Source organism: Asterias rubens, chromosome 9 (assembly GCF_902459465.1).
Source record: "Asterias rubens chromosome 9, eAstRub1.3, whole genome shotgun sequence".
Lineage (NCBI taxonomy): Eukaryota > Metazoa > Echinodermata > Asteroidea > Forcipulatida > Asteriidae > Asterias > Asterias rubens.
Window position 1 is genome coordinate 10,221,976 of NC_047070.1, and position 16,556 is coordinate 10,238,531.

General features: G+C 37.7%; 1 protein-coding gene across 2 annotated transcripts in view; it reads right to left on the reverse strand.

Moving 5' to 3' along the window:
• Positions 1-16,556, reverse strand: part of LOC117295060 (limbin-like) — a 33,159-nt gene continuing 16,603 nt past the window's right edge. Inside the window, exons 12-26 of one of the 2 annotated variants that reach the window (XM_033777631.1) lie at positions 16,211-16,435; positions 15,169-15,408; positions 14,388-14,460; positions 12,889-13,080; positions 12,289-12,398; positions 11,544-11,641; positions 10,594-10,795; positions 9,020-9,166; positions 8,241-8,342; positions 7,652-7,777; positions 6,319-6,542; positions 5,750-5,837; positions 4,490-4,686; positions 1,796-1,930; positions 1-1,295 (exon numbers count right to left, since the gene is read on the reverse strand). In XM_033777631.1, the coding sequence (XP_033633522.1) occupies positions 1,010-1,295; positions 1,796-1,930; positions 4,490-4,686; positions 5,750-5,837; positions 6,319-6,542; positions 7,652-7,777; positions 8,241-8,342; positions 9,020-9,166; positions 10,594-10,795; positions 11,544-11,641; positions 12,289-12,398; positions 12,889-13,080; positions 14,388-14,460; positions 15,169-15,408; positions 16,211-16,435 (2,445 nt within the window). In that variant the 3' untranslated portion in view covers positions 1-1,009. Of the gene's footprint in view, positions 1,296-1,795; positions 1,956-4,489; positions 4,687-5,749; positions 5,838-6,318; positions 6,543-7,651; positions 7,778-8,240; positions 8,343-9,019; positions 9,167-10,593; positions 10,796-11,543; positions 11,642-12,288; positions 12,399-12,888; positions 13,081-14,387; positions 14,461-15,168; positions 15,409-16,210; positions 16,436-16,556 lie in introns of both variants that reach the window. The other variant, XM_033777633.1, reaches the window with a different exon arrangement.

Genomic DNA, 16,556 nt, shown 5'->3' on the forward strand with positions numbered 1-16,556 from the left:
CACAACTTTACTGTGTGGTAGCATTGTGTCCACCATATCTCAAAAAGGCTTATGATCATACTTGTATGTCAACTTCAGTTAAAGTAGGCCTATCATAAAAAAAAACTACCTTCGGTGAACCGTTGCTTCAAAGTGTAAAATAAAATGCATTGAAAATTCTGTTTTTGAGGATCAACTCAAGAAATAAGAAACATTGAGACCTCCCTGCCTGTTATGAAGTCTCAAAGTTACATTGGATTGAAGGCACTAACTATTAATAATATTACTTATGACATGTATGAAATGAAGATATGAACAATATTTCGTCTCCACAAAAAAGGTCCTCAAGTTTTTGCAAAGAATTAACACAAAAAAAGACATAAAAGAAGAATGCTACAAAATACAAACAGTTATACAGTCAAGCAGGTACTGTAAAACAAATTATGCTTCATTGATATTAAATTACAAAAAAAAACAAGACCACCAAACTTTTTGTCCAGTAAAAAGTTTCCTGGTCCAACACCATAACTATGGCCTCAGGCATGTGGTCCAGTGTAAAAGTTTAGCCCTGCAATTGTTATGTTGGTCTGGGCCCCTATTTCATGGCTCTGCTTCACCGCATTCTGCATTTACAACCACCATCCGCTGCTTACTGTGCAAGCATAACAAATTTCTGCACTATAGCTGTGTAAGCGAAGAATGTCTAAAAACTAAGTAATGTGGAGAACACATACTCAGAGGGCAAAAATTTCCTAATAACCCATGAAATTGACGTTAGCGCAAAATTCTCTGCTTTAGTAAGCGCAGATTCTTTGCTTAGAGTAAACAAAGCCATGAAATTGGTCTCGTTGTCTAAGTCTGGCCCAGCCTGGAAGAGACCCAGAGGGCAATCACCCAACACCTGGTTGGGCCAGCTAGAAGTGGACCATGACTCACCGGCACAGCAGCTGTGGCAGTCTGCAACAAATCGTTTGGTTTGGGCCGCTCTACATGTACGTCCCCCTTGATGGACCACAGAGAATGATGATGTCTAATAAGAATAGTCTGATTTGCCCTGAGGTCTCCCTTGCTTCTTGAGTGGCCTCCGTTCCTCCTCCTCATTCGAATCAGAATCCAACCTCTTTCTTCTATCTCCTTCTGAATCTTCATCAGGTGTCCCTACCCCACCTAGAGGATCCGGTCTAGCCATCCCGATCCCTGGTAGCGCATCACCTTGGTAGGGTCTATCGTAGGGATCTTGGTCATTCCTGATGGGAGCCAGTTTCTTCTTTTTCTGTTTGTTCTTCTTGAGCCTGCCGAGGAGCTTGCTGGGTTTCCTGGAGTAGAAACAAACAAATAGTTATGTTCCGAATGAAAGACAATTTGCACATCCAAGAGTGGATAAAGACAACCAACTCGCATGGAAGCACTCTTTGTGCACTTCAGAACCGGGACATTTTGTAGGAATGTTCAAAATTTATTTACTCTCTATTATAAACACTGAATGCCAGTGCCTTAGTTTTAAGAAAAACAAAATATGCCACTTCAGTTATGGTCAAGTGTCTTGAGACTGGGATTCAATACCACACTCTACTGCTGACAACACCAGACCTTGGAGTTCGTTTAGGCGAACCCAACCAGAAATATTGGTCATCAGTCGAGCATTTTCGCATGTTCGGTTGAGCGCGGTGTCGATGCTGTTCAGACCAACCGGTAACCGACTTGTGGATTCGGTTGGGCTTTGGTTGGGGTCGCCAAAACACACTCATGGTTCCGGAAGACCGTTTGGCAATGACATGCCACGCCACATTTTGAGCTGCATATAAATGTTACTCACCTCTTCTCTCTGGTGGGTGTTGAGACTGCTGAACTACTCACATTACCCAGAATGCTCAGCTGGATCTTCTCCTCCAAGCGGCTTTCTGAATTTGTATTTTTCCTGTTTGTCTCCAGGCTCCGATTTGATGAGGCCCTGTAAAATGCGGTTAGTTAGACTTCTGTGCATAGAGGGGGGAGGGTGATGGACAGACAGCCAATACAATAGACAAACAGACCAACAGACAAATTAATGAATGCATGCATAATGAGGCAGAAAGGTTGGGTTATGGTGGAGTGATTTGAAATGGAACCAAGCATAGCAAATGTTTTTATTTTTTTATTTGTGTTGACAAAGAATTAGATATAATTAAAATGAATAAGAAGAGTGAGAATTTGGGTGGTACAGACATAAATGAAACATTATGAAAGTAGTTAGAAATGTTCAAAGAGCAGAGAATGACATTGTTTAAAACATTGATTGAAGAAAAAAGGAAGGAAAAGAACAAACATCAACCAAAACATGCAAAAGGGAGGATGAAATGACGTTTTAGAAATAGTGAAGTGAAAATTAAATATCCATAGAAGATGATAAAACACATGGATAATCGATATGTCCCAAGAAATGAAGTTAAGAAGAATAAACATTATTATGGGCGCGGTTAATGAAGATAAATTGAATTAATTTTATATGAGACAATGAATGAGTGATCAGAAAGGGTAAAAAAAAGGAGGGAGGGAGAAAAAAAATGGCATCATGATTCTGAGTGTTTGTGAATGAAATTATGTGAAATATTGAATCAAATTTGTTTTAGGACATCAATGCAATTTATTCTTAGACCATAAGAAAATGTTTAGCAACCATATAAAGTAGGCCTATGGAGGCAAAATGCAAGTTTGTTCAAATTGTTTTAATTTAAGGATAGGAATGATGAGTGAAATATGAAGAAGGAAACCTGCCTTTTAGATTAAAGGGTTTAATGGAGATTATATGATAATTAGATCATGGAAATAGAGCTCTGATGAGAATGCTTCATAGTTTTCTGTGTGTATCTGCTTCAATGAGGCGATTTGTCAGTGCCGCCATTTTATACCTGAATGGTAGTTTTTAGCTACGTGTGTATATGCAGAGATCTGATTTGAAGCCATCATGGGTGCTGCCATTTTAGATGTATTGCAGATTTCTGCTTTATTATTGGCTAATACAGCATGCACAGATCTGGGCCCAGTTTCATGGCTCTGCTTACCGCCGAGTTCTGCGCTTACGATCGCGATTCCCCGCTTACGTGCAAGCGCCGAATTTCTGCGCTAGCCTTGTAAGCATAGAATGCCTAGTAACGTGAAGTACGCACGCGCAGAAGCCCAAATTCGCCGCTAACCCGTGAAATACGCTTGCCGTAAGCACAAAATTCCCTGCTTCCGTAAGCGCCGATTCTGTGCTTACGGTAAGCAGAGCCATGAAATTGGGCCCTGCTATACAGGTGTATGAGGCACTTTGTGTGCTGCCATTTTAGCTCTCTGGTAAATGTCAACTTTCCCATTGCCTACTATAGTTATTTTGCTGCGAACAATCACTTCATACCTCATTGGTGCTACATGTATTCACATCACAGCTGGTGTTTAGAGTAGAAAAAGACAATTTAACACCACCACAGAGAAAATAAACTTTTCAAGGTTAAAAACTGGGTGCAAATGAATAGAGAACGTGAATGAAAACAAGGTTAGGACTGAAGAAATATGTCTCTCATGTAATGCAAGTATGACATATAACTACAGCAACACTTCAACCTGTGCTCTAGATAACATACCAACAATTTTTGTTCTTCATTTCATTTTACAAAAACAAGGACTATAGGTGGGGTGAGCAATGCAGAATGTTTTGTCCTGACATTATTTTTTGTGTCTGAATGATTGGTCTTTGAAGACGCTTTGCATTTTGAGTGTTTTTTTAAACTTTACAATCAATAACTAGTGCTGAGATTCTGTCTGTTTGCCATCAATTAAGGATCTTATCAAATGTTCACTTGATGTAACTCTGAGACATGATTTATGTTTAATTGTAGCCCTGGATATCCGCCTCCATTGCACCACCGCTGCAATAAGAGAAATGATATAGCACCCAACCCCATGGATATAAGAGAAATGATCCAACACCCAAAACCATGGCAATAAAAGAAATGATCTAGCACCCAGAACCATTCAAATAAAAGAAATGATCTACATGTAGCACCCAAAACCATGCCAATAAAAGAACTAATCTAGCACCCAAAACCATGTAAGAGCTAAAAAAGATGTAGCACCCCAAACCATGCATAAAAACTTTGTCAATCATGTTATGGCTCTTCCACCATTTAGCCCGGTTCGTACTTCCTGCAAATGTGTTACAAATTGTCATGTCACAAATTCGCAACAAATAATTCGCAATGATTAAACTGTGTTCACCTCCTGCGAAAAACAGCAATGTGACGTCAAAATATGTTTCGCATTCGCAGGAAGAGGGAACCGGGCTTAAAGGCTCGGTCACACAGGCCTCGATAATGAGAACGAAAACGAAAACATTAAAAATGCACCCTTTTTAATTGGTTGAATAAGCGTAGGCGTGTTCTGCGTGGAGCAACTTCAACAAATAGAATGCGTTCTCTTAGTGTCGATATCACTATCGTTTTTGTTATCGCTGCAATGTGACTCGGCCTTTAGTCTGCGAAATAAAACTTACCTTTTCTTGTTTCCATTATCAAGACTATCTCCTTCATCCTCCTCAATATCCTCTCCTTCCTCTTTATTGTACATCCTCCTGAGTAGAGGTGCCAGCTCCTCCTGTGTCTTACCAGGAAACAGGAGAAATAAGACGTTCCGCAGCTCAGTCGAGTTGAAGCCGCCATGCTTGACCAAACCAGAGATAAACTGAAGCTCCTGGGAAACATTGAAAAACAAGATAAATGAATACTCATAACTTTCCTTTGCGTCTTTCTGACATCTTATTTTCAAGAAATGGTATCAGACTATACTTTGCTGATCTTTCTGAGCCAAAACCCCCCCCCCCCCAAAAAAAAAATGGAAATCAGATTGAAGTAGAAAGAATAACATGCCTGTTTATGTTTGTTTTTTTAACCCTATTTAAAAAAAAAATTGCACTTATAATTCCATCAATAAGAAGTAACTATAAAATTACTACATGTAAGTAGTTAACTTGCAGGTACAGGTACAGCCATGTATAATAACTCTTTTAAGGGAATGTTGCTCTGAAAAGAGCCGGTTTGTTCTTGACGTACAATGTATACTCTGCTCGTCGTCAGACCTTAAGACGAGTAGAGTATACTTTTTCGAAACACCAAGACCAAACCGGCTCTTCTCAGAGCCCACGCACCCTCATAATAAGAGATTTAATACATGGCTGTTTAGTCATTTATTTATTACTTAGAGTTACTTTTTATTCTTCACACCATGCAAAGCTTCAAACACCATTTAATTCCATCAATAATCGAGGAAAAAAGTGATCTGCCTTTTCTATCATTTTCAAATTGAAACGTAACTACAAAATTTATAATACTAATAATAATAATAATAACCTTCGATTTATATACATGTAGCGCCTAATAACTAACACTTAATGCTCTAAGCGCTTTACATTAGTGCCCTGGTCATAGGGCCAATAACATCCCTTTTTAATGTTTCTCAGCTCCCTTGGGAGTATACAACAGTTTATATCGCTCCAAAGGCTTTTTCATTCACAATATCAACCTTTACCCTCGCAGGTACCCATTTATTCCCCTGGGTGAAGAGAAGCAATTATAGTAAAGTATCTTGCTCAAGGACACAAGTGTCACGACCGGGATTCAATCACCTCAATTGATTTTTTACAAAGTTACTACCGTTAACATCATGATAAGAAACAAATGGTACACTTTATTATGAGTACCTACAAATTAAATAATGGTTTATTACCAGCATGACCAGTATCCATGTTTAATGTTACCTGTTCTTGTAGTTGCTTGAGTCTGTTAATCTCAAACTGTCTCCTTAGATCCTCAAGAGCTTGGTTCACTTCAACCTCAAGATTATGCCTGATAGGGACACAATGCAAAAAATACAGGGAATTGATTTTTGATTTTTGATCTTTGATTCGTGTTGGACACATGCTAGGGTTTGCAACCTCTGGAAAGGCGCAGTATAAATCAATCAATCAATCAATCAAAGGTCATTTATAGAGTGCCAAATCAAGAGTTTGTTCTAAGGCGCTGAGACACAGTTGAATGGTTAGTAAGCCTGCTGGAACAGGTGAGCTTTAAGGAGTGTCTTGAATGAGGTGATCGAGCTGGCGTTATTATTGCTTCATAGCTGAAGAAAATAACTGCTATTGTTATTTCACCAGGAAGACATAAACAATTCTAAATTCAGATAAAAGTCTGAAACTTTCATCCCTGCTAATACAGTAGGACATACTTAATGCGGCTTATGAATTTGTTTTAATTGATTCAATCAATAAAAACCTTTTTTTTTTACTGATTATGTTCTTAATATCTAGAGTTGTTGTCTGATCCCTACCTGAACTCCTCCATCTGCATTAGATGTTTATGTTTCAGAGCGACTCGTTTCAATCTTGCTGACGTCTTATTCTTCTCGTTCTCCACCAAGAACCTCAGTTCTTCCTCTTGTTTACTGGTAAACATCAACTCCCGATCAGCTAGCTTCTCGCGTAGCCGACGCTTGAACTCTTTCTCTTGTTTCTCACGCTCTGCGTTCAACTTGTTCTCCAGATTTTTGGCTTCCTGTTCAATACAAACAAAATATCTGTACAAATATACCATTATTATAGGGCTGGAATTTTGCACTGGACCAAAGTGAAGCGAGTGATTTCAGTGTTGGGCCAATAAACTCTTGTGACACTTGTCCTTACTTTAATATAATTGCTTCTCTTCAGCCAGGGGTATAAATGGGTACCTGCGAGGGTAGAGGTTGATATTGTGTATGGAAAAGCCTTCGGAGTGCCATGGCAGCTCGGGGCTGTATAGACCCCAGGGAGCTGTTATTGGTTTAATGACCAGGGCACTAATGTAAAGCAGCGCATTGATACGGTTATTGTGAAATGCGCTGTATATAAATTTGTAATTATTATTATTATTATTATTATTATTGTAAACTCAATACGGGACAAGTCCAATGGTCTTTTGTTTAAGTTCAACAGCTTTGTTTCAAAAGAATGATGTTCAAATATCACAAATATCTTTCAATCCTGCTGAGAGTATCTGCCCATCAAATGACATCAGTGTTGTCAGTGTTTTGTTTACCTGAAACAATTTAGATGATAAAACTGCATTCTCAATTTGGTTCTAGTCTCTTCTCATTTTGATTCTGGTCCTTAAAAACAAACCCGGTCCAGAAAAGATAAGTCCTATATAAAATATATATACCTTCTTTTTTATATACATCTAATCCTACCCTTTCATGTTTCCCTGCATTGTTGTCGAACAATACATTTACCACTTTTATGGTCCAGTAACCCAACCTTTTATACTAAACATCCTTTGTCCTCGCACTTCACTCCTATTGGTTCATAGCCACCAATATTGTTTCTGAAATAGAAACTTTGATTGGCTGTTATTTTCCCGCTTCTTTCTGGATCCTTCCCTTAATCCCTTTCCCCTCTCTTTTTTCTATAAATGGATATGTATTTGTTTGTACTTGTTTTATGCCTCTGAAGAAGGTCCGGTTTGGATCGAAAGCTAAGGCCACCTACCCTATTCATTATATATCTTCTTTTTTACTAATATTCTACCAAAGTTTGATGAATTTTTCACGGCTTAGTTGTATTTTCCTCCATAGATATCTCTTTAATATAGGAAAGAGTTACTGTTAGCTTCTCGGTGAAGTCACTTACCTTTTGATGAGTATCAATAACTTTTTTACAGTCAGCATTACGAAGGATTCCATTCTCTGTCATATTGTCCAGCATGTTCATCTTAAGTTGCCAGAGAGCTTTCTGCTGTTCTTCTATTGTAGCCATCTGTTAGCAATTCAAATTTAATTTTTAAAAAACATTTAGTTCCATAAACAACAATAGTTAAGTATAATTATTTAATTGTCATATATACACACAATTATATACAGTGAAATGCATTTTGGTTTTGGGTGTCAAAAAACTTACACACTAAAAACTACATGAAGGCAATTTTCTACAAAAATATACCAAATACACATTCAAAAATCATTAAAACAGTAATAACATACAGTCACCTTTATATTTACAAAATCTATTTTAACAACTGAGAAACAACAAATATATTCATTATGAAGCTCCAATATGGAAAACCTATTCAATTGTAAAACAAAGAATAATAGCAATGAACCAGCAAAATACTTTTAAAGTAAGGTTTGCGATAACATCATGTGATGATAATCTGCGATTGAGTTGGGGGGTTGAACAAAATGTAAGTTTTAACTCTTAAATACTTTGAGATTTGACTGACCTCTCTTGACCTCTCCAGTTGTAGCTTAGCAACCAGAGTTCCTAGTTGTTCCTCTTGTTCTTGAAGCGCTCCTACTCGTTCTTGCATCATCTCAACCCTCACCTTCACAACAACAGTCAACAAAAGGTTAGACATAAAATTGCTAAGAAGTATTGTTGCTAGAGTATTTCTTGATTTGGTTGGAAGCTGAACCGAAGTGAAGTTCCTTCACAAATGCAGCGTGGCGACGCCGTTGTTTTTACGTAACTGCACTTGATTGGTTGAATATGGGAGCCCCGCCCATAGCAAAAGGACACCCCGGGAAAACCCTGGGAAAAATGTGCAAGGTCATAAAAAGATGATTTGGACAGAGTTTGGCAAGCCCACCCAACATGACAAAACTAGCCAAGGTGGCACCACAGCAGTTGTGTGTGTTTAATGAATAATGTATTTTATCTGTGAGTGATAAAATGAAATATAATTGTCATATTTTGTAACCTGCAATTAGGACAAACCCGTTATGGGTGCATTCCATTAGCTTCCATGGGTCGACCCGGTCCTGCCCCCGGTGCGTTCAAATAGCTTTGACGTCATTCCAGGGGCTCACCCGGGTCAGCCCCATGTGTCCTTCTTGTGGAGTTGGTCATCTGGGGCTGGCCCCAGGTGCACGACGTCACCACGAGAGCAGTGAGTGATCGTTCAGTTAGCTCTTGGTAGGGGCTCAACCGAGTGAGCACCGCGGGGTCGACACAGGGAAGCTAATGGAACGCACCCAATGTCAAACAGTAATACAAACTTACAGCTTCCAATTCATCTTCAAAGTCCTCATTACTGTCATCAGTGAGTAATGCTATCTTCTCTTCAGCATGTTTCTTCATCAGCTCTTGTTGACTTTCATCATCTTCTTCCTCATCACTCTCAGCTAGCTGCCTCTTACGTGCGTCACGCTGAGAAAACGAAATCACATTTGAGCATGAAAATTAGCTCAAAAGCTATTTTGAGATATGGTGGACACAGTGCTACACCACTATTAATAATAATAGAGCATTCATACGGCGCACTTTCCAGTAAACCCTTCAAAGGCGCCGGTCGAGAAAAAGTTAAAGACAATGGACACCTTTGGTATATTGCAAAGACCAGTCTTCTCACTTGGTGTATCTCAACATATGCACAAAATAACACCCCTGTGAAAACTCAATTGGTTGTCGAGGTTGCGCGATAATAATGGAAGAAAAAAACACCCTTGTCAAAAGAAGTTGTGTGCTTTCAGATGCTTGATATCGAGACCTCAAAATCGAATTCTGAGGTCTCATAATCAATTTCAAATATTTCAGTGGAAAATTACTTTTCGAAAACTATGTTACTTCAGAGGGAGCCATTTCTCGCAATGTTTTATACTAGCAACAGCTCTCCTTTGATCGCTAACAAATAAGTTTTTATGCCAACAGCTCTCCTTTGATCGCTAACAAGTAAGTTTTTATGCCAACAATTATTTGAGCAAGTACCAATAGTATCCAGTATTATCAAATTGTTGGGAAAGCAAGCAGGAACAGCTGCATTTTGATCGATATTGTCCTAAAAGTGGTATGAGGCTGCCATCAAAAAGGTTTTCCTTGCATATCACTGCAGTGCATGCTACAGGACAACTCAAGTGGCACATGAGTAATTTTTAAAACAATGTCTTATGATCGCCAGAAAATCATATGAACTTTCACTTTGTGAACACCTGTTCTGTTTGGAGATTGCCTAGACAGGTTGCCAGTAAATTACCTTGTGTGACATGGCCTTTTTAAGTTTCAAAACAACTGCAGGTCCAGCACCATTAATTTGTCTATTATTTGTTCAAACTGTCAAGAGACCACAAAACCCGCTAAAAAAACAACACAGATTTGTACAAATTGGCTTAAACCTACAAACAAAACTTCTTCCCCAATACTCTACGTGACATTGAACTGGAGCAGTTCAAGGGAGCCATCATAGTGAGGTGGATTAAGGACAAAAAACACAAAGATCGTGACACGGCGGACAAAAGTACCATTTTTTTAAAAAGACTTCTAGGGGTATGTAGATTGATAAAATCCCATGCTCATAAAAAAAATTCAATGACCTTGACCTAATTATGATGTAATATATTCAAAATGGCCGCCATTTATTTAAAACGGCATAACTTTAGTTATATAATGTTATATATCATCAGTGCCTAAAGTCACAAGCTTTTTACTTGCACACGTATGTATAGAGAACCTTGCACTGTAGTCAATCGCTATAAGACACCACTTTTCAATCCTCATTAAATTGCTGAACAGGCTTTCAACGAGTACCAGCTTATAGACATAGAAATAATGATCATAGGTTGATATAAAAAGTCTAGTACCTGGACTTCTTGCTCTTGTTTCTTCTGTAGTTTTGCCATATGCCTGGCCCGCTTCTGAGCGAGTTTCTCCTCGAGTAGCCTGCGTTGTCTGAGCTTACTGAAGGCCAGGCTGCTCTCTAACGCAACCTGTTGCTTCTCATGCTCATCAAGGATGCGTTGACGATCCTCTTCGGATATCGCCAGCTGAGACGCCAAGATGTGGCTGAGGAATACCAAGATACAAATCAAGAAAATGAGTGAACAGTTATTGACTCGGAACACTATGTGAACTTGTACACATAGTGTTCTTTTACAGTTTTGAAGAAGTGTCGGATGTTCCTTTTAAAGGCAGTGGACACTACTGGTAATTACGCAAAATAACTATTAGCATAAAACCTTACTTGGTAACCAGTAATGGAGAGCTGTTGATAGTATAAAACATTATGAGAAAGAAGTCACGCAGTTTTTTGAGCAAGAAGTAATTTCTCACTAAAATATTTGAATTTGATTTTGAGACCTCAGAATTAGATGTTGAGGTCTCGTAGCATCTGAAAACACACAACTTGTGCAACAAGGATGTTTTTTCTTCCATTATTCTTTCGCAACTTCAACGACCAATTGAGCTCAACTGTTCACAGGTTTGTTATTTTATGCATATGTTGAGATACACCAAGTGAGAAGACTGGTCTTTGACAATTACCAAAGGTGTCCAGTGTCTTTAAGTGTACAGAACAAAGGAATGTCTACAGAGATTGCAACTTAGAGCCGTGTGTGTGTGTAAGGTTTATGGAGTTTGCCTGCAGTGCATGGAGTCAAATGAAGCAATTGAAAACAAAATCTAAGTCTGTCACAATGTGTACAGTTTGTACTTTGTTTTAAAAATGGAAATCTGATCAGTAAACACACATCCATCCAATATTCTGTACAGACCAGTTGTGCCAATACTAAGTTAAATGTAGAAACCGTCTTACCCGACCACCTTTTCTTCATGATCTCTGATCATTTGTTGTTCTTGCTTCTCATCTTGTTTGCGCTTGATCCATTCTTGACGGTGCTTAGCAAGACGTTTCTGTCCAAATACAATTAGAGTCAAAATTATGAACACATGTTATCCTACATGGGAAAAGGTATTTAAAGCCATTGGATGGACCCTTTCGGTACAGAAAAACAAAAATAAGTTCACAGATTTACAAGTAACTTACAGGGTTTACAGAGTGTAGTGGTGAAAGACTTCTCTTGAAATATTAGTCTATGAAATGCTTTACTTTTGGAGAAAAAAATATCAATTCTCGATATCGAGAATTACGGATTTATTTTAAACACATGTCATGACACGGCGAAACGTGCAGATACAAGGGTGGGTTTTCCTGTTATTTTCTCCCGACTCCGATGACCAATTGAGCCTAAATTTTCACAGGTTTGTTTTTTTAAATATAAGTTGTGATACACGAAGCGTTTGCCTTGGACAATACTGTTTACCGAAAGGGTCCATTGGCTTTAAGCTGTGATAACTGTTTTCTGGTAAGCATAATTTTGTGCTAGTTTTTGTGCTTATAAGCAGCTCTATGAAAAAGGGCACTGGTGCTGGGCCATTTGCCGTCAAACATAGCACAAAGTGAATTTGAAAACATACTATTTAAAAACATACTATTTAACTGATCAAACTGATGTGAAAAATACACAGAATTGTTATTTCCTTCAAGAAACATTCCTGACCTTGAGAAGTCTGTCTTGTTTCATCCTCTGTTCGTCATGCTCCTCACTCAGTCGCTCAACATCTCGCTCATGCTGCTCTAAAATTTCATTCTTCAGACGTTCAGTCATCCCTACAAAAAAGAAAGAAAGATTTATTTATTTCTTTTGTCATGTTAAAAGGGTTTTGATACTTTTTTGAAGATCAAGTTTTTGGCTTTGACATGAATCCTTACTCACTGTGAATATCACACATGAGACTAAAACAGTATTCCATTAAATTTACATATTTTTTCAAATAACTGTTGATATTTTTTTTGTGTGAACCTATCTTTATTACTATTCAGCTGTTCGTACAATTTCAGTTTTTTTTATCTTGAGGTTGTCAGTTATTTTTTTATTTTTTTGTTCTTTTGTTTTTTTAGCCAAGCTTTGCTGTTATCTATTTTTGTTGTTTGTAGGTTATCCGTTGATAATATCTATATACTCTTGTTTACCCTTATTAGTCTGTACATGTACAGCGCATAGAGAACTTTTGTTTTATGCGCTTCATAAATGTTTGGTAAGCTATTATCAATACAGTTCTTGACTTTTTCATTTATATTTAAAGTGATATTTACTGACCTTGACTCATGAGTTCTTTGAATAATCCCTGCTTGTTCTCATTAATCTTTGTCTTGGTTTGATTTGCAAGTTGTTTATGAAGCTCTTCAAGTTGTTTGCCGGCGTCGTCATCGAGAGATAACTCTAACTCATGCATCTCAGTCCGATGTGAAGCAAGGAGATTCAATTTGGCTTCTGTGTATTGTGATGGATCTGGCAAAGGGTACAACAAATTGCTCAAAAATTACAGCAACAAAACTTTTTATTAGAATCAACAAGTTCACACGTAAACTTTGTTAATATCATTAAAGGCAGTGGACACTATTGGTAATTAATCAAAATAATTATTAGCATACAGCCTTACTTGGTAACCAGTAATGGGGAGCTGTTGATAGTATACAAATATTGAGTGGCTCAGAGTGGAATGGGAGGAATATTATCGCAAGGTAAAATTTGGGCTGTTCCATTTCACGAGGCGAAGCCGAGTAAAATGGACAGTCCAAATTTTACCGAGCGATAATATTCCTTCCATTGCACGAATTAAAGCCACTCAATATTTGTTTTATATTATTGACATTATAGATCCTTGTCATTTGATGTATTTTAAAAGTATAACATGATGAAAAATCACACAAATTACTGGTTTGGAACCGCCGCGTAGCGGCAACAATGCACAAATTTAATAGCAATCGGATCACAACCTTTTGCACAGGTGCTCCTTTGTTTTAGCAGCGGCGTGGCGGCGATGTACTGCTCAAAAACATTGGGAACAAGGATGATCCTAACTGTTGAATGGGAAATGCTATTCCCCATGGGCGAATAGGTCTTTTTGATCGCCGGTGCGGATGGGAGTAATAGTGAATGTCACGTGAAGTAAGTTCCACCAATCAAATGACAAGGATCTGTATGTCAGTTATATAATATAAAACATTGTGAGAAACGGCTCCCTCTGAAGTAGAAGTAATTTTGAGAGAAAGAAGGAATTTTCCACAAACTTGATTTTGAGGCCTCAGAATTAGATTTTGAGGTCTTGAAATCAAGCATCTGAACACACAACTTCATGTGACAAGGGTGTTTTTTCTTTCATAATTATCTTGCAGCTCAAACAACCAATTGAGCTCAAATTTTCACAGTATTGTTATTTTAGATATATACCAAGTTAGGAGACTGGTCTTTGACAATTACCAATAGTGTCCAGGTCTTTAATGATACAACACAGTAAAGCAGTGTTTGAAACTTTCAAATTGCAAATAATATGTTTCAGTAAAATGGCTAAAAATTCACCTGTGAATAAATGCAAATGTTTATGTAAAAAATCATTTGTAAGGCATAGTTTTCAACTTTGCGAGTGAACTTTGGACACTCTAAATGTTGTATGCTGTTGTTTTTAGTTTTCTAAATGTATACTGCCCAATACATGGCACTTAAACTTCCACAACTACTTTAACATCATACATAACATAAAAACACATTTCACTTTATAATCTTTCCTAAAAAGACAAACATTTATTAAGACTCACCTAAATTGTTGTTCTCAAGTTTTGACTTTTGCTCTTTTTCAAATTGATCCAGTTGCTGTTTGTGTTCGCGTGCCTAGAAACAAAATGAACAATATGAGTATATTGAGTCATGATGCATGATGCAAAAACAATCAATGTGAAGTCAGTATTAAATGCATCTTGGTGATCAGTGAACAAAATAGGCTCTATACAAGTTAACCACGAAGCCAAACTTTCTGTGAATACTTCTCGACCATTTGCTGAGATAGAACAAAGAGCCATTCCAACAGCTTAATTCCATGCACTGCATTTTGGAAGCCCTTGCATGTTGGTGCATGTTTCCCTCCATCCTACAATTTAGACTGTTTTTAAAATAGAGGAATATCAATTTCTACCTTCAGCTCCCCTGAGTTATTTCTCACATTTTAAAATTTTTTCTTCTTGAGCATGTTGAGAGTGGCTTTTAGTTTTGTTTGGGGTGAACGTGCATTTAAAGATGATTTTAAGAAAAGTTACCGGCTTATTTAGGGTTGCATGTTCAACTTTTTTTTTGTCATACAATTCTTGTTCAGCGCTTCTAAACCTGGTAGTAGGCGCTATATAAATGCATGTTATTTTATTTATTTTTTTACTTTGAAAACATACTGTACAATTTCTGTCCTGAATTTCAAACACATGGACCAAACCTAGCTGAAGCCAAAGCCATGGAAGTTAATGGGACTTTTCAATGTGGGTATTTCCAACCGATGTACAGTACCAGTGACATTATTTGTCATTAATTCTATTGCTTCTTATATCTTACCCTTTCATCTAGTTTCCGTCTCTTGAGTTCACTCATCCTCTTGTGCAATCCATCTTCTTGTTTCCCTCTTTCCTTATCGTAGGCGGCCTTAGCTGCCATGAATTCCTGCCGTAGTTTCTCCACGTAGCGTTCAGCTTGCTCCTCCGTTATTTTGTCATCTTTTTCTAGATTATCAATGGCGCCGAGTGTCTGGGTTGCCATGGTGTTTAGGAGCTGTCTGTTATGATCTTCGAACGATTCCTGAACAATGGAAACAAATTCATTTGAACTTTTAAACAGGAATTAAATATATAAATTTTTGTCACATCCAAAAGTCTGCGACGCATCTAAAGCATAGTTTGTTTGATAGATAGATTTGTAGACTAACGATTCATTTATCATTTCAAAAGATACCACAGTCAGAAAATTGAACTGTGTTCAAATTTACATTAATTAGAAAATGACAAATTAATTAGAAAAAAAGAAATACAAAAAAAAAGGTATCAAGGAAATATACTTTTAAAAGGCACTATAGGTAGACTGATTACACTTGTCATAAATGGGGAAAGTGACACTTAGGGTCATCAAATTGCAAGACAGGGCAAGCTACAATGTACATGTATTCTTGATTTAAATGCGATGCAAATATTGTATAATAGCTGTTCTTCATTACCGCAAACATATTTTTACTCCTAGTAATGTCCAAGAGCACTCACAAGAGTTGACAAATAAACAAAAGTGAGCTCCAGAAAACAGTAAAATATCAGTTGTAATGATAACAACCCTCTTCTAAACATTGTCCACTTATTTGAAACAGGAAATTTGAACCGATGACCTCCGGATTAACGTGCCGGCGCTTTACCAACTGAGCTATCTAGCCCTATGTTGGCGGTGTCTCTATTTTATCAATAGCTTTGTTTAGGGGTGCCTGTCATAAACCATACAACCATTAACTGCCGTGTAGCCATGCATCACACCCAAGTTCAAAGATGTTTCTCTATCACGACGCTAGCTTTAAAAAGATGAATTTAAAACCAGTAAGGAAAAAAAAAAAATGTCTTACATTTGACTGAACAAGGGCTCGCCTCTTGGCGAGCTTCTCTTCCAGCAGCATCCGTTGCCGTGACAACTCGTTGTCCATAGCTGATTCTAGATCCGCTGTGTTACTGTGATGTTCTCGAAGTAACCTCATTGCTGCATTCTTATCTAGTTTAGATTGTAGAATGACTTCATCCAGACATTCTTGTTGTAAAGCTTTGACTGCAAGACGTTTGCGAATCGCAATCTCCTGTTAGGTCAAATAGTTGATTGTTACAAAATTGTCATTTACTTCATATCAAGCAAATTGAATTATTCAACCTCAGTCTTTAAAGTGTCATTTTAAAAATCCACCACTCGATAAGATTGCT